Source organism: Cygnus olor, chromosome 3, assembly GCF_009769625.2.
Source record: "Cygnus olor isolate bCygOlo1 chromosome 3, bCygOlo1.pri.v2, whole genome shotgun sequence".
Lineage (NCBI taxonomy): Eukaryota > Metazoa > Chordata > Aves > Anseriformes > Anatidae > Cygnus > Cygnus olor.
Window position 1 is genome coordinate 28,176,758 of NC_049171.1, and position 17,825 is coordinate 28,194,582.

Genomic DNA, 17,825 nt, shown 5'->3' on the forward strand with positions numbered 1-17,825 from the left:
GGTGTGTGATATCTATGTACAAATACACCCATAAAGATAGCTCTGTAGATTGGAAAGAGAAAGCTGCCAGTAATTGCCAGAAATATACATTTCCTCTAACTGGGGCATACAATGCAGTAACTAAATGATATGGTTAAAATAAAATGAGTGACAGTAAGTTGTTAGCTGAAGAAACTTCTAGCTTTCAGCTCCTGACAGCTGTCTAAGTACAGAGGACCAGAATGAAGTTCACCTGGTGCCAAGCTCAGCCTTACTTTGAGGCTGTTTAAAATCTTTCTAATAGTTGACCTTTAACGGGTGTTTTTTGTAAAATCTCTGTCATGTGACTGTGGGTTGAATGACAATCTAGATAGACTTGATTATTCATCGCTGCTTGGCTTTAGCGGTGTTTTATAACTACTGTTTTTTGTTACTCTATGCTCATTATTACAGTGGCTTCACAAGAGAATTTCTATTTAAGTTGTGAAAACATCTGAGTTGAAGCAGAAATTGACAGGTTTTCAGAGGCAAGCTGAAAATTCTAACAATTTTTAATTTTTATTACCTTGTTTTAATTTCTGAGATGAATATATTAAAGCAAATTTAAGAAAATAATTGTTAGAAATTTTTAGAGATCTTAGTTCTGTTGTGTAAGTTAGTTTGCCTTAAAAATGCTGGAGTTGGTGCTGGGATAGTGAAGAATAGGCTTTCTTGGTTGTTTGGAAGTCTGTGTTGTATTTGTCAGACCCTTCTACATGTTTTATAAAATCGCTTGGGTGTTTGGCCTGATCTCACAAATTTCGCATCCTACAGGGACCAGGATTCATTAATCACACATAGGATCTTGGGATAGGAGAGGCTACCATTGCAGAACCAAACTTAGAGAAAGTGAGGAGAATGGCTGGTACAGTGGCCTGACTGCCTCTTAGGAAACCTATTTTCAGGAGCAACCTCTGGGATCCTTCTCAGGTTAGTGGAGGATAGGAATTTGACAATGTTCTCTGACTCTGGCTGGGAGACCAGTGCATGCTGCACTCCATGCCCTTCCAAAAACGGGTTCCAGATGGAGATATGTGAGGTGGGTGGGACTTCCAGTTTTAAAATTGTGTCTTATGAGAAAACTGATTTTTATACTCATTGCTCTTCCGGATCAGCTCTTTCTACTGTTTACCTTTCTTCACTTTTTCTTAGGTGAGAAGGGGCAGTGAGGGACAGCTGATCCTCTAAGACCGTGGACCTTCTTGTGCCAAAATAAAAACAAAAAACCAAAACCAATAAAAATGTGAGTCCACCAAAAAGCTGTAAGGACTATCTGCAGAAATTTTAAGCTTTGGGTGATAGCTTCTTCTACACTGAAACTGCCTCACATGGGACTTTTCTGTCCTGCCTTTCTTCATTTTTTTTCCTTTTGTTTTTAGATGGCCAATTTATTTATTTTTCCCTGTTTCTTCCCCAGCCTTACTCACCCTTACAGTTGCAACACTTTTTGTTCATTTTAAGTTTTAGGATCTTTCTTGTTTGTTTTTCCAGTTATTGGTCTTGATGATATTATGGATGAAGAGGGAGTTAAAGAGAGTGGAAATGACACCATCGATGAAGATGAGTTAACTTTACCGAACAGGAATTTGAGGAGTCGTTTAGAAGAAACGTCAGTCGCATCACCAAGAAAGTCACCACGTTTAATGGCACAAGGTGATCACTCAATACAGGATGTATGTTTTTGCACATTCAAGATCAACTAAATTTTTATAATCCCTTCCTAATAATCATAAATGCTAAGCATTTTTTAGTATTTGGTTGTGTGGAGTACAGGTGCTTCCTTTTTTACATTTTTTTTTATAAACTGGAGCTAGGGTTTGGCATCAGTGGAGTGCTATTCAATCTGAATTCCTCTATAACAAATATTCTTCCTTATGGCCTGTGGTTCTCAAACATGTTTTTGAAATTTTGTTCCCTTTATCTAAATCAGATTAGCACTGTGGTTCTTTAACAAAGCCACATTGTATTTTCAAGGGGTATTGGAAAATTAGGTTAGCATGGCTCTTTATTTCTAATTAAAAATTTAATTCTGTTTGTTCTGATTTGTGTGTAATCTTTTTGTTTTAAAGTTACAGTAATTGCACTTCTAAAGTCTTTCATATGGATATCTTAATATGCTTAATAGTTATTTCACATATTTAAATTGTGTGATAGCTAATTGTTTATAATTAGGGATTTTTTTAAAACTTGTTGAACAGGTGGAGTTATTGACAGCTCTACTTTGTCCCCAACGAGTAGGCTGAGCTAAGATAAAATTAATAGGGAAATCAGAATTTAAGGAAGAGCCTGTGTTACAAAGCTGATGAATACACTTTTAAAATGCACTTAAATTTGATTATTACTTAGATTATTGCTTATTGATTATTGTAAAAGATGTCATTAAGTGAGAATGTGACTGGATTTCAGATTCATATACTGTGTTCTCTAAAAACTTTGTAAAATTCACATTTCTATTTATCACAATATAACTTTATGCAATTTTTACTTAAAGTAGAAAGAGTAGAAAAGGTTGAGTGCTAGAAAAGTAGAGTGGGTTTTGTCTTTTTATCACCAGAGGTACTTTTGTTTTTTTCATATGCTATTCAGAGCTTTAGTAGTCATAAAAGTAACAATTTTTTTCCATTCAAACTGTTTTTTTTTAATTTTCATTAAGTTTAATTAACAAGATTCTTTTTGTGTCCAGTAAGGTAAATTAGGCTCAATCACTTCTATTCTAGATTAGTCTTGTGTTTGCAAATAGAAGTACACAGTATAGCTAAGACACTTTCTCTTTACCTTCATAGAACCGGTACGGAGTTTGCGACAGAGCACACTGGCCAAGCGTTCAAATGTTGCACCTCCTGTCAGTACCAAGAAATCATCTGTAAAAAGTGGATCTGCCCCCAAAACAGGACAGAAACAACAAGAGAAAAGTCCAGCTAAAGAGGCAGATGTTGCCCCACCTGTGAAAGCAGAACATCCTAAAGAAGTTAGGCGTAGTACAAGACGATCAGGACAGACAGAAGGAGCAGCAGCAGCAGCAACTGCTTCCCAAAGTAATACAAAGCCTCTTCCCATTCCTGAAGAGGTGAATGAAGTAAAGTCCGAAACCCCTGAGCAGGCAAAAGTTGAAGAAATATCCCAAGAGTTAAGTTGTTCTGAGTTACCAGGAGCTTGTACTCCTCCTGGAGAAACAAAGGAAATAACAGATGTTGCAACAAAGACTGAGTCTGGGAATGTTGATTCAGTTTGTTCAGCATCTGCAGATACTGAAATTGCTAAAAATGAAGCTAATGATGTGATCGATTCAGTGGGCTCTGAAACTTCTGCAGAAGAAAAGACTGAAAATAAAGCAGATGAATTGGAGAAGATAACAGAAGAACATGATCAAAGTGGGATAACTGGAGAAACTAATGATCCATCTAGTGTTTGTGTGAATCCAAGTGAAATTTATGAGACCTTTCCAAATTTGTCTGGCTCTTTAGAAGAGGGGGTTGAATGTAGATTAGATTCCCATAGTGTGGAATTTCCTGATGAAAATACATTGTCAGTAAAAGAAAGTGTAACAGAGCCTGTAGATGATGGAAAGGGAGTGGAGAAAACTGTAAGTTCATCAGAGGAATTACTGGACAGTACAGAGTTTGATAATAAAGACTTGAAAAGTGAGGAGCTTGCTTCTGCTCACCCAGGAAATAGCATTTTAGAAAGCACTGTTCTTGACCATGCAAGCCAAGATGTACAGCAGCAGATCAGCAGTACTAAAGTAGAAGGCCCTGAGACCTCAAAAGTTCGGGATGATGATAAACAAATTAGTGTTCCTTCAAAATGTGAAAAGAACATTAGGCCTCGGCATAGTAAATCTGCAGTACAGAATAAGCAAAATCTGACTGCAGGTACTCGGCAGAAATCAGGTACAGTGCAACAAGATACAAGGAATTCAAGAACAAGAGCTGGTATTGCTGTTTCAGGTCTTCACAGTCCATCTCCGGCAAGTCTGAAGCGGAATGCAGATGAGCAAGAGAGTCATCAGCATCCAAACAACCCTGTTAAAATTAGGAAGAAACAATCTGACCTTGGTTTGAAAACCAAGAGTTGTCTTTCAGGGACCACAGTAAAAAAGCAGACCAATACAATGCTGAAGAAAATACCCCGAGTCCAGGCTTCTGGGCAAGGACAGAAGTCGTCAATTCAGAGAGCAATTGACAAATCTGCTACACAACAAAGCTGTTCTAAAGATACTCACCACTCTGTGCACCCAGTATCAGGCCATATTTCAAATCTTGGTCAGAAGCAAGCCCAGAAACAACTTACAACTGTGCTAAAAACAAATAGCTCCACAAAGGAGGAGTCAGAGGCAAAAGATGCCTCTATGGTAGAACATCTGAAGGAGGATGATAAAGAAAAAAAATCAAAAAGAATTGATAAGAATCTTCAGCCTCGCCAGAGGAGAAGTAGCAAAAGTCTTTCACTTGATGAACCTCCACTGTTTATTCCAGATAACATTTCAACTGTTAAACGGGAAGGCTTGGAACATACCTCTGCTAGTGAAAGTAAACATGTTTGGGTGCCCAGCAAACAGTGTGGCTTTTGCAAAAAGCCACATGGCAACAGGTGTGTGTGGCTTTGTGTCTGCAGAGTTCTTTATTATTGGTCTCAGAAGATACTTTTTTTTTTTCCTCTTACCAAATGTTTCTTACTGCTGGTACCCAAGCGTACAAGGAAAAGCCTTGTAATGGAATCCTGTGTGTTATACTGCAAATTGGTTTTATTTGCACTCATACATGTCTTTTAAATAGATCATTAGAAATGAGTTTGGCCATAAACTTTTACTAAGAATGTTTTATTACATGAGTGTATTCTCAAGGAATTTGCAACTGTGTTGTAACGTTATGTATTCTAAACTCATTCTTTTTCTCAGAAAAGAAACCAGACTAAGATATCTGTGTTCCAGATTGCTATTTCCTTCCTTCCAGAGATCTCTTAAGTTAAAGGATTGCCATCAATCAAAAGAATTGAATAGTTGATTGCATCTGTTTTTATCATTTAGAATTGTGATTCTAGTACCTAGAGGTTAAGATTTGTTTTTTCCTGATATCATCATTGCTGCCAGGCTTTCATGTAACAGGAGTAACAAAGAAGTTGAAGTTGGGGGGGGAAGGAAGGGAAAAAACAATGAGGGGGGGATTATGAAACTTCCACGTAGGCATATCTGAAATTGTCTTTAAACCTAATACTGAGGTTGCCTATGAAGTTGATGTTCCTCTGTCACTGTAAGTGAACTGGAAAAGGTTATTATATTCCACTAATGAGCTATCAATCCAAGATGTTGTGCATTTACCTGCCAAGCTGCTCTTTTCTTTTAAAGTAATTTTCAGTTGATATATTTTAGTCCATTTATCAAAGTGAAATACAGAAAACGAGGTACAGCAGATATGCTACTGTACAGGAATAAGTTCAGCAAACCAATTTGGTGTTGCTAGGTCTTAGTGCTCCTAGAAGAACATTATAACACATGGATGACTACTTGAAGTCAGACTTGAGAGAGCCCTTGAGTTGCCAAAGATGGTGATTACTGGTATCCCTACCTTTGTAATAACACTTGTTCAGATTTTCTTTATCAAAATCTGTGCCACAAAACTGTTGGCAGGCACAACCAGCAGTTTCAGCATGAGAAGACTGGATCCTCCAAATGTAGGAGGATATCTGTAATGTAAATGAAGAATTTTTGTATGTGGAATAGAGACATGCTAGTGGAGTGAGGAAGCTCATATTTATTGAGCCTCATGGTTAATAACAGAGACTTAAGACTGATGGTCCATTACTTTTTATTGACACTTAAAAAATGATTTTTTATTTATTCAAATTTCTTTCGTTTTGTAGTTGCGTGCTACAAATAAAAATTCGTAACCTTAACTTCATGTCGCTAAGACACAAGAGAGCAAACCTTATCTGAAGTGTCTTAGCGTACTTGCACTTGTTTAATTATTGAAGCAAGAACAAGCAAACATTTTCAATACAGTACAAAAAGCTTAAAATGACAAATTTCATATTTTCATCACTTGGAAATATATCAAACTGATGAAAATCTACTGTAGCATTAATTGTTGTGTTTTTGGTTCCCCCCCCCCCTTCACTTTGTGGATTGCTTTTCAAGGAATTTGTTTCCCTTCTGTAATAACGAGCCTGTTTCCTTTATTTATCTGTTCACAGTACAGGAAAAAGCAGAAGGAAGAGTGTGAGAGTCAAATATTTTAAAATGGCATAAGTTCAACAAATGGCAAAGAGCAGAGCTGAGATCTGAAACAGTGTTTGTATTTATATCCCACTCAGTCATTTATACTTTGGAGATATTGGTAAACACTGTAGTACAAATTACTTGTAGAAAATTAAGTTGAACTGAAGTTGCAGCCCTGAGTTGGGAAATGATGTGCATATGATAATGAAACATTACAATTCAGGGTGCAAAATAGTAGTTATTTGAACCTTTTTATATTCTCTGCAATAAACACAAACCCACTAACTTGTTGCTAATGTAATATTAAGCTTGGAGAATTGATTCAGGTTGGAGAAAATGTGTGGAGATCATTTCGTCAGCCGTGTTTGTGTATAGAATCCCCAAAGGGGGTGCTTACATAGGCCCCTCTCAGCCCCAGGGTGATCTTCGTGTGCCTGCTAGAAGAACAGCGCAAGATGGATGGTACTGTTGAATATTAGTTTATTTCAGAATCAGCTCTTCAAAAAATCATATCAATTTGTGTCTTTAGGGATGCAAGCTGTAATTTGTTGCTCACATGCAAAGTCAAAGAACACCTACCTTGCACTGCTGATTTTGGTTGGGAAAGTCCTTTCTTGCGAACATGTGACTTGCATGATGAAAAATTTTTCAAGTTACAATGTTCCCTCTCTTATAAGAGGCATGCCTGCTTCTTAATGTTAATAGATTTGATCATTTTCTCTTGGTTATCTGAGTTTTGAACAGTGATTATTCGTGCTCTGCTTTCCACTTGCCTTGATGGTTGTAAACTGGAACCAACATAGCTGTATTGTAATCACCATTACCCATAGAGTGGGTGGTCAGCCTTTGGCTTAAGGGCAAATTGTTACAGTCTGTTTGCTTGATGTATTCTGCTGATTCCCATTCAGAGATTTACCTTTACAAGATAACTAAAAAAGTAATTGTTCTTTCAGGTGAAAACTAAAACAGGTGTTTCTCAGCAAGTCAGATAACTATCATGTATCTTTTTGTAGGTAGTAATTTTCATCACATCTGAAACATTTTCTCTGCTTAGATCAAAGTTTCAGTTGGTGTTACCTGTTCAATATTTCTTTCAACTTTGCCGTTGTGTTCCAATACTGCTGTCAGATGTTTTCTCATCAGCTAGTAACATACATAACACACAAATTTTCATTCATCTATAGATGAAAAGTATGTGTGTATATATATATATGTGTATCACATAAAAATGTTACAGACTGAAGTTATTACCTCAACTTCTCAATGAGTTCTAGTAATATTGAAAATAGTAAGCTTTATCACAAACGTAATAGTTAGTTTTCCTGAAGACAGACTGAAGATATCTAAAAATAGTCAAAGAAAAATATTTCATTTCTTAGGTAGAGCTAGATGAAGATGCTCTGCAGATAGTGAGAAACTTGCTAATTCAAGATTTATTCTTGTATGTGTCATATGCATCCTTCTGATGTAAAGGCCCATAATATAAATTTCTCCATTTTTCTTTGTAGGTATTTGTTCTGTACAGGCTGGTGGGCTGTATTCATTCCTTTCTTACGCAGAGAGACAAAACCTAACTGAGGTTTTGCAGATTCTCTCCTTTGTCTTCACTGTGTCTTTTTTTAATGGAAGAAGTTCCATATGTACTATGCATTATTAATCAGAACTTGAGATTTCCTCTTTTTAAACAAATCTTCTAGAAAGCATTGTAGAAAGCAAAAGGAAGCTTGTACTTTTAATTGCTTTCTGGTGAATTCGTCTTTTGATTTCTACAATTCTATTAATTTTTTTAATAGACTGTGGGAATTAGGGGCTCTTTTTATGTGCTGTTTTTATTATTTTTGTTCTGGTGTTGCTTGGTATTTGCCCATGCAGTTTGTGTGATTAGACTAACAGGCCTTCTCAGAGCTCGCAGAAAAGCTTAGTAAAATTGGAGTTTTACATAGTCGTCTTCTTCCCCACATTTCAATTCTGCTTTAAGGTGGAAGAAAAGTTAGTAACGCTGTAAAAGGCAATTGAGAAGTGCAGAAGTTGGTATAGCAAAAATACAGTATTCCTCATCTTGCATACAGAGAATCACCAAAAAGTTTTTGTACAACTGTAATGTAATAATTACTTAGACTTGTGTATGAAGTTTAAAAAAAAAATCTGAAAATTTTACCTATAGTAGAATTTATTAGGATTTTTTAATAATGCCTGTACTTCAGTAAACTAATATAAAAAAGAATGGATGAGGAAGGAGATTAAGGATCTGAACTCATAACCACCCTTAAGTTAAGCGCACATGCTTTTTAAGGGTGGATGCATAAACAGTGCATGAATCATTGTTGTGACAACATTCTTCATAACAAATAGTAATTAGAATAATTACGATGCTTTAGTTCTGACACATGTTCATTGTGTAGTATGAGTATATTAAACTATAGGTTATGTGAGATGTCATCAATTTGTAGTCATGGATGATGCTTTCAGGTTTTCTCCCTCCTACTGCTTTCTTCCACTTTGAAAAGCCTTGCAACATTAAAAGCTCTTATACATGAGCTGTAGCAAAGTTGAATGACAGTATAAGCAACACAGTGTTGTAATATATAATTAAAGAATGGCAGGACTCCAGTGTTCATATTTATAGTCGTACCATTTTATAACTTGGTTTTTATATGCATTATATTGCTGTGCTGCAATATTGGTAGAATTATTGTTAATATCAGTAGTGTTAGGTAATCAGGAAAATGGATAGTACAAGTTGTCTGAAATACATAATTATATAAAATATTTTTATATATGCAGTTTACAGAACTGATCCAGCAACATGTATATAGAACCACTTGTTAATGGAGCTGCCTTTAATGACTTTTTTTATAGGTTTGTGGTTAATATTATGAGATGTATTTTACCCATTTTTTCAAGGTTTGGAGAAGTTCAAGGATTTTGGTTTTCCTGTTGTTGGGCCTGTTTCATTCATTTACATTCAGATCAGGGAGCACAGGGTTACCTGTGTCCTTGTTTGCTTCCTTTTTGGAGAGGCTCTTGTAACATGAAAAACAAATAAACGTATGCCTTTAAGGAAGAAGCTTGTATTGTATAAAAGATTGGGTACTGAAACTTGATACTGAAGAAGTAAGAGTTTTCAGTGTCTTTTCCTGTGCTACAAACTCCACGTAAAAATAGATGATTATATTGTTTCTTTGACGATAGCTTGTTCTTGTTTCTTGAAAATCAAAAGCTGAAAAATCATTAGACAACTGTATTAAACTTGTACTAAAGGTGAACAAGAAAAACTGCTTATGTGCACGTACTCTGATAACAAGGTACTGCACGTTTTCTTGGTAACCACTTGTTTCACTGAGTTTTGGATTGAGCCCATGCCACTTCAGTGGTGTGGAACATAGGCTCTACTAAAGCTGCTGTGAATATCTTCCACAGTCTCTGAGGAATAAAGCGGGTTGGTAAAGGTTAAGCCTGTCACTCATTCCTTCTTTTAGGAATGTCTTTAGCTGAAGGAAACACAGTTGCCTCCATGTAGTGTTTCTCCTTAAGGTTGGCTGGACTGTAGCATCAATGCAGCTGGGACACAGTTATAATGCTAATAGTTAATACAAATTTACAACAGATTTTATAGAAGATTGGTTAACGGTACTGTTAATGGGGAATGTAGAATAGTACTTTAGTGCCTAAAGCATGCCCCATATTTGCCAGATGCAGAAATATTTAAGTCTGAACTTCTAAAAAGTGCATGAATAGTTTATCCTCTTAGTTGAGTTGAGGGTTAGAGTGTCTTTTTTAAATAGTTTAAGTATCAAGGCTTTTTTGTTAAGATTCGAGTCTTGTTGCAGGTTTTTGTCTTATGCCTTGCCAAATGCAAAGAGCTAAAAAGAAACAGTTATTTTTGAAGTAAATGATTTTCTGTGTCAGTGCACTCTAGGTTATTAATAAATCTTAAAATGCTGATTGGTGGCCCACACAGAACTATTCTGACAGCTCCCGATTTTTTTGTCTTTTGTTTTACTTGTAACTGTAGCTTTACAGCAAACAATTATTTTATGAGTAAGAGGGCTTCTGCCCATATTTTAAAATGTTATTTCATGATAATCAATTTCTCTGAAAATTTACTGCTCTATAAACTGAAAGTATGCAAGTTAATTTAAAAACATGGCCTATGTATTTTGAAAATAAATGGTTCAAGCCTGAGTGTTTTCATCTCACGGATGAATTTAATTTACCAAAAATAATACTAAAGACAGTCTGTCAATCTCTAAGAGAGATGGTGAAAGGTTTGCTTTAATTGTCTCTTTTTATTGTGTGATCCATTCCTTTATGGCCTTTAAGGTACATCTTTTTATGCTGTTATGTGGGGACTGCCAAGAATTCTGGAAACAGAATGAAACAATGACATACTCCGTGTAAAAGTCCCAGTGAACTATAATAGTGTCTGCTGTTACCTGTCAGCTCTTCTTAGATTTTTCTCAAACAACTATTCTTATTAAAGACAAGTAAAAGGAGTGCTAATCTTTTATTGAATTTGGCATGATATAATATTTTAAAACACATTTTTCTTTCTCTTTCAGCTTTACATCTTCCAATCCAGCCTTACAACATGGGTAAAACTCCTGCACATCAAACTTGAAGCAATCTACATTCAGAAACTTTGGTGTTTTAAATAGTCCAAGATATCAGAACCTCTTCAGTCACAACTGACAGCTGTGCAAGAGGACATCTTTGATCCTTCAAGCCAGGCTTCAGTTTCCCTTGATGCCCCTTTTTAATCTGAGCGTTGCGCTGTCACTTTTCTGTTCTCCAAATACAATTACTGTTACAGATCATAAATGCGTTTTTGTGTGCAGATGAGTGAAACAGAAAAAGATGTAAAAGTGGCCTTATGGTATAAAGGATTATTTACATGTATCAAAATCAGTATGTTCTCTCCCAGCTTGGAAGTTAGTCTTTCATGTCATGAGTCATGTGAAAGCAGTGAAAGTTTTAGGCAGGCAGCACTGGTATTTTTATTACCATTATGTGTAACAAGGTTTAAGCAAAACGACTGTAAACGCTTAAATTCTGTTTATAGTACAGGCTTTGTGGACACTTCCAGATTCTCTTCATAGCTTTGGTTTCTGAATCCCAAGTTTTATTGTGCATGTTTACATACAGAGCAATTGAAACCTTGTTGTAAAGACGGGAATGAAGCCAAATGGACATTCCATCTTCAGTAGTTTGCTTAAGATGGCTTGAATGGCATCTGTCTATCTTGGTGTACATTCTTAGTGAAGAATTACCTGTTTCTGAGCAGAATTTGTTACACTTCTTTCTTTACCTTTTTATTATTTGCAAGGAATGTGGAAAGAAAAAAAATAACATACTTGTAAGTATCTGTGAAGTTGGCTGCTAGTAATCAGTTTATTCTTGGAAGACTGCCTCTGCTGTTCTGCTTCATTGCCTTAAATTATCCCTGTTCAACAAGGCTAAACTACTAAGAAAAAAAATCACTTGGAACCTGAAACTTACATAGTTAAGACGATAAACACATGGGACAGACCTTTCTAATACAGATTTTACACTGTCCACAGTAGGTAAAGTCTTTGTTATGGGGGAGGAGGGGTGAGTGTGTGTCTCAATTCTATTATTGATAGGCCAGAAAATAAAGATGTAAGACTGAATGCCTATCTGGTGCTCTACTCATATCACACACACCATCCCTTTTGCCAACTTACTGTTTGTGAGCAAAGCTGAAAATGGCATGTGCTGTCAATTTAAAGTTGGACTTGTACAGCACTTTGTCTGTTTTAGTCTCTGGAGTTCATTTCTGCTTTTTTTGTAAATTCAGACAATTTTCTAAATGTTAATCAAAATTTTAGTTGCTAAGGGTCGTAATCTGCCCTGCTCATTTAACAAATTAGCTTGCAGTACCTGAATTTACAAACTGAAAAAATGATTTTTTTATTAAAAACATAAGTACCATTTGTGGCTTTGAGATGGTGTATTCTTGGTTTCCTTCAATTTTTAACCAAAAGGCATTCATTCATTAGCACACCAAAATACCCTTTAAGCAAGAAGTACTTGACTGCTTTTGGTCTTATATCAACTCTGTAGAAAACTTTGGAATTTTTGTAACCAGTTTTTGGTATCCACAGAGTTTTCGTAATACTTTCTGGCAGTGATGCAGGATGTTAAACATCCTCTTGTAGATCTTTGCAATTGTGAAATGGGCATTCATGCTATATTTCCTACCATCACGCTTGGCTTTAGGTTCTCAGCAAGGAACAATCACCTTTGTATTAAATTTACATCACTTCTCTTTTGTTTTCCTATTGTACTTAAGAGTATTATGGTGTTCCTGTGGCAAGACTGTCAGAAGCACTTAACCGTAATGTTACCATTAATGTATCTTTTAGCTTTGTTGGGACATTGATGTGAAAAGATGGAGATCCTGACAAAAGTTGAAGGTACCTACACCTTCATAATTGAAACTACTGAATAGATAGCCAGATATTTTTTGTTTCTCATGAATAACACCAAAAATGTACTTGTAGTTCAGAAAAAAAATAAAAATGAGAAAAATCAGAAAACAGCTTTCTTCACAAACTAGATTATAAAAACCAGTTTCTTTAAATCTAATGAACAGGAGTGTAGGCTACTAAAGCTGGAAGTGACCTTTTTCTCAAACAGCTGGAGCTTTAAAGCTTATCAGACTCATTTTGCCTCAAAAGATTCTATTTACTTCAGGATTTAATCCCGATTTATTTTGGGTAAGCAACAACAGAACATAAAGCTGCTATTTTCTTCTTTCCTGCTCTTGTGTTTCAAACTTCTGCTGTTAGACTAGGAAGATTTTTTTTCATCTCTTGAGATACCTGTAGTTTCTTGAATACAGTGTCAGTACCAAACCACCTGGAGAGTTCATCTACAGCTCTGCTGAATGAATAAGCACACTTTGCCAAACCATACAGTATTACAAAGTAGGTAAGTCAGCAGGTAGCAGGTCCTGATCTTTACAGCAACATATACAGGTTAGGAATCTTCTTTAGAATAGTCCTACAAACTTCAGATCAGATTTCTTCTATGGAATTAAAACCAAATAGTTCTGTACATAATTTTTCAGTATTAACAAAATCACACTTTTCACAATGCACTTGCAAGTCGTCTTGGATTTCCTTCTGCTAAACATTAAGGTACATTTAAAAAAAAGATACAGAAAAAAGAATGCAAATGGATAATGCAAGAGCTCTTTCTACATCATTTGCAAGCAAATCTTCAGTAATCACAGTATGTTCAGTTTTATAAGAAATTAGTTGAAAAGTAAATACTGCCAATTAAGTTTCCTGTAACAGATGTGTGGAGGTGTTTAATCTATTTAACTTTGAAATTTCACTTTACTCCAAAATAATTCTAAAATAATTCTACTGAGAAATTGTACCTTTCAGAGCAATTAGGCACTAGTGATACCTAATAACATTTTCAAATAGTTTTAACAAAATTGCCAGAACTAGGCTTTTATTTTAGACTAAGGGATCTTAACACTTAGAAAATGCAACCTGTAGATAAACTTACTTTTAATTTAAAAACAATGAAACAGTTGAAGTGACTGTGAGATGAAAAGTGTGATATAAATGATACTATTTTTTTTATTTGAAACTTTCTTTAAATAAATACTAGCTCTGAATAAAGTAGCTGAGCTACACAGCAGTGGCATGTACCTTATTTCAAGCAAACAACCTAATCGCTGCCAGCTGGCCAGATATAGCTAGAAGCCTAATTCCTGTCTCCAAGTTCACCAGTAAAGAGAATAAAAGGCAAATTTCTGCATATAATTTACTAATAATAGTCTAAGGAATATGGTGTAAAATATCAACTAACTTATTAATGGCCTTTTCTTTCTGTGCTAATTTTGTCAAAATAATTAAACATCCATTACTGCTATGGAACGTTGTATCAGTTGATACGTTTCTTCTATGAGGATGATAATCGCATTTGAAGGAATATGAATATAGTATGCTCCTGCAAGAAAATTTTCAAGTTTTCTCAAACATAAGTTTACTAGTTTTGAGATTTAAAAAAAAATAAATTCTGCATATGTTTTAATAATACACTGAAAGATTCTGTTGGTAGGGTTTGGGGGCAGATTACAAACACCTTATGAGGTTATGGTACTCTCTTGGACTGTTGCAAAAAGGCAAAAACAAACAAAAAAAAAAACAAAACTATTTCTCAGGAAGATCATACCATGTCGTAAGGCTGGAGATGGATGTAAAGCTACAAAGAAAATCATGTTTCAGGTAAGAGCAAATTGTTGACATGTACAAATAAAACCGAATATGATATATTCTCTTAAATTGTTGCTTTCTATTTATTATTATTAGTTAGACATTAACCTGTATTTTACTTTGTTTTCAGGTTTATGGTAGGCTGTGGTAGGTGTGATGACTGGTTTCATGGTGATTGTGTTGGACTGAGTCTATCTCAAGCACAGCAGATGGGTGAAGAAGATAAAGAATATGTGTGTGTGAAATGCTGTGCTGAAGAAGACAAAAAGGCAGAGTGTTTTGATCAAAGTCTACTGGATACTCAAGTGAAACTTGAAAGTCACAGAGAAGAAAAAGCAATTGAATGTGAAAAACCAGGGATGTCAAAGCAAGCACCTACTTGTAATCTAAATGTAACAACTGAAAAAACAAAGCAGACAGAAGATGCAGGGAAGCACAAAGTCAAAATTTTCAGAAGGGTAAGTCTCATTTAATTCCTTTTAGTTATTGGAGATACAGGAGGTTTCCTTTTAAATCCCTGTCATCCAAAATACTGTGTTTCAAACATTTTTGAATCTAATATAAAATTTCTCTATTATTATCAGAGTTACGTTATTTTCAGACAGGTTTGGCTATTTTGAGATACTGTTGGTACATTCTGTCTTACACTGAGCAGCAGTCATGTCATACATTGTAGATTCACCTATATATTTCCCTGTTTAAAAATAAGCAAAATACATGATTAGAAACAGCTCGTAACCCTTTTCAACAGGGAAGGAACACATGAAAAATGTAATAGAATAAGTGTTTACTACACTATAGACTTTCACAGGTCTAGGAGTAAAGGATAGCCAGAAGTTTTTGAATATTATGTTAAATATTTTTTTTCTGTCTCTCCAGACCCTGATAATGGTCACTTTATAAACAGTGTATATGAGGTTCAATGGAAGATTGGAATATTGTATTTTACATAAGTGATATTTTGAAGAAGTTAGCAAATTTTGCCTTCAAAATTCTAATCACATTTAGATGGCATCTGTCAATTTGCTATATTACATAAAGCATAAATCTTAAATTTCTATATGACAACAGCGTTTTAGAAGAAAACATGTAACACATTAATTAGGACCTTTCTACTTTCTTTTTACTAACCGAAGGGTAACTGGCAAGAGCAGTGTGGTGACTTGCTTATGTTAAACTTCCTTAGTCTTTTGATATATGGTATTATATTCACCATAACTTCGGTCATCACTGATCCTTTCTGTCTTTTTTCTTTATAGTATTATTGTAATTCTGATTCATGAACTCTTCTGTTTAATTTTGATCAAATTTTTGTCTGATCATATGTGACTTCCTGTGGATACATGCCTAAAACAGGTTAAGAGAAGTTCATTGGTGTCCCTGATTTTTTAAAACAGCTGAAAACATAGTGTTTTTCAACAGGGAGCTTAACTGCAAAATACCTGTGATGTGTCTTGGACCAGTTTTTCAATGAGATTGTTAATCATATTTGGTAGCAATTTGGGATATTGTTCAGTAACTTCTTAGAAGACATTACATAATGGTGCATATACATCTGAGGAGTTTATTATACCGTATACTTAAAAACTTGGGAAAATGCATGGTAATTATATAGTGGTTCGTTATAGCATTCAGTAGCATGCTAGTGTATATAAATGTCTATTTCAGGAATCTGGTGATGGGAAGAACTTGTCAGAATCCAGAGACTCAGATACTAAAAAAGGCCAACATGTTCCTACTAGAAAAGCAACACAAACTGCTGTAATTCCTCGGCGATCTTCAGATGAGAAAAGTGAAAAAATTAGTAAAGAGTCCCTTAGCATGGTTGAAAAGTCCACCAAGTCAGGTAAGGAAGTTTGGAAAAGTACTCCATGCTGTAAATGACGTGTACAGTGAAGAATGATGATTCCATAGTATCAATTTTCAAGCATTTCATAGTGCAAGTGATGGTGATCTGGAGAGCTGTTTGTTCCCATGATGTTTATGATCTTCATTTCTCATTTCTTTTTAAACTTTTTTTGGCAGGTAAATGTTTCCTATTTGAATAGTGGACGGTGATAACATTATCAAGAGTGGAAGAAAAAGTGCATCTGTATTAAGCTTAATTTCATGTTGTAGAAAACTTTGTAGCACTCTTCCATAAAATAGTAGGAGCACTTAATGGGCATAGAAGTGTTGATACCGGTATATAAGTAGTACCTTGAAACACTCATTTCTTTTGCACAAATTGATAAATAATTGCATCAGAATTCATATCAAAGGGGAACATTATATTGCACACCGAGCCATCAGATTTTCGTTTGCAATTCTATTTGAAAGGTAGAAGGGACCTATTTTCGCTCACAGCAAACAACCCCCCACCCCCCAGCTCCCTTCCAGAAGGCATTACTCTTCCAAGTTCATGATAATGTGAAATTCTTGTGATTTGGCTTTGAAATCTCAGCAGCAATGCTAGTGAGATTCCGTGTGAGAACTGTGTCTTTAAATCCTAAACTCAAGTTTTGAATTCATGTCCTAAAAAAATCCGCTTTTCTGGTCTTTTGCCAATGTTGACATCCTAAAAAAATTGTGGAAGAAAACAGTCGAAAATGTTGGGGTTAAATGTAATGGCATCTTTTAAACTTCAAACACTTTGCTGTTTGAAATTCTGAGTCACAAAATAGCTGACATCCTTTCTAACTGCAGATTGCAGGAGTTTAAATGAGTCTGGTATCCATGATATCTTTGAATTATTCTAAAATATGTTAATTAAATTAGGAGGTGGCAAAATGCTGTCACTGTGATGAGTTCAGAATAGTAGTTAATCTAAAGATCACTTTTAAACATAGAATCACAGAATGGCTTGGGTTGGAAGGTACCTTAAAGATCATCTAATTCCATCCCCACCCCCCCCACCCCCCCCCCACCCCCGCCATGGGCAGGGACACCTCCCACCAGATTGGGTTGCCCAAAGCCCCATCCAGCCTGGCCTTGAACACTTCCAGGGATGGGGCATCCACAGCCTCTCTGGGCAACCTGTTCCAGAGCCTCACCACCTTCAGAGTGCAGGATTTCTTCCTAGTATCTACCCTCTTTCAGTTTAAAGCCATTACCCCTTGACCTGTCACTACGTTCCCTGACAAAGAGTCCCTCCCCAGCTTTCCTGTAGGCCCCCTTTAGGTACTGGAAGGCCTCTCTAAGGTCTCCCCAGACCTTCTGTTCTCCAAGCTGAATGAGCCCAACTCCCTCAGCCCCTCTTCGTAGGGGAGGCATTACAGCCCTCTGATCATCTTTGTGGCCCTCCTCTGGACTTGTTCTAATACTTCCATGTTCTCCTTGTGCTGGGGGCCCCAGGGCTG

The 17,825-nt window shown here is 35.8% G+C and overlaps 1 protein-coding gene across 8 annotated transcripts in view; it reads left to right on the top strand.

The window, feature by feature from the left end:
• Positions 1–17,825, top strand: part of PHF3 (PHD finger protein 3) — a 50,743-nt gene that overhangs the window by 16,070 nt on the left and 16,848 nt on the right. For 3 of the 8 annotated variants that reach the window (XM_040552999.1, XM_040552998.1, XM_040553004.1), the window contains 4 exons: positions 1,510–1,671; positions 2,802–4,608; positions 14,618–14,945; positions 16,156–16,333. In XM_040552999.1, the coding sequence (XP_040408933.1) occupies positions 1,530–1,671; positions 2,802–4,608; positions 14,618–14,945; positions 16,156–16,333 (2,455 nt within the window). In that variant the 5' untranslated portion in view covers positions 1,510–1,529. Of the gene's footprint in view, positions 1–792; positions 949–1,170; positions 1,262–1,509; positions 1,672–2,801; positions 4,609–10,794; positions 14,500–14,617; positions 14,946–16,155; positions 16,334–17,825 lie in introns of those variants that run through there. The other 5 variants (XM_040553000.1, XM_040553002.1, XM_040553001.1 and 2 more) reach the window with 4 other exon arrangements.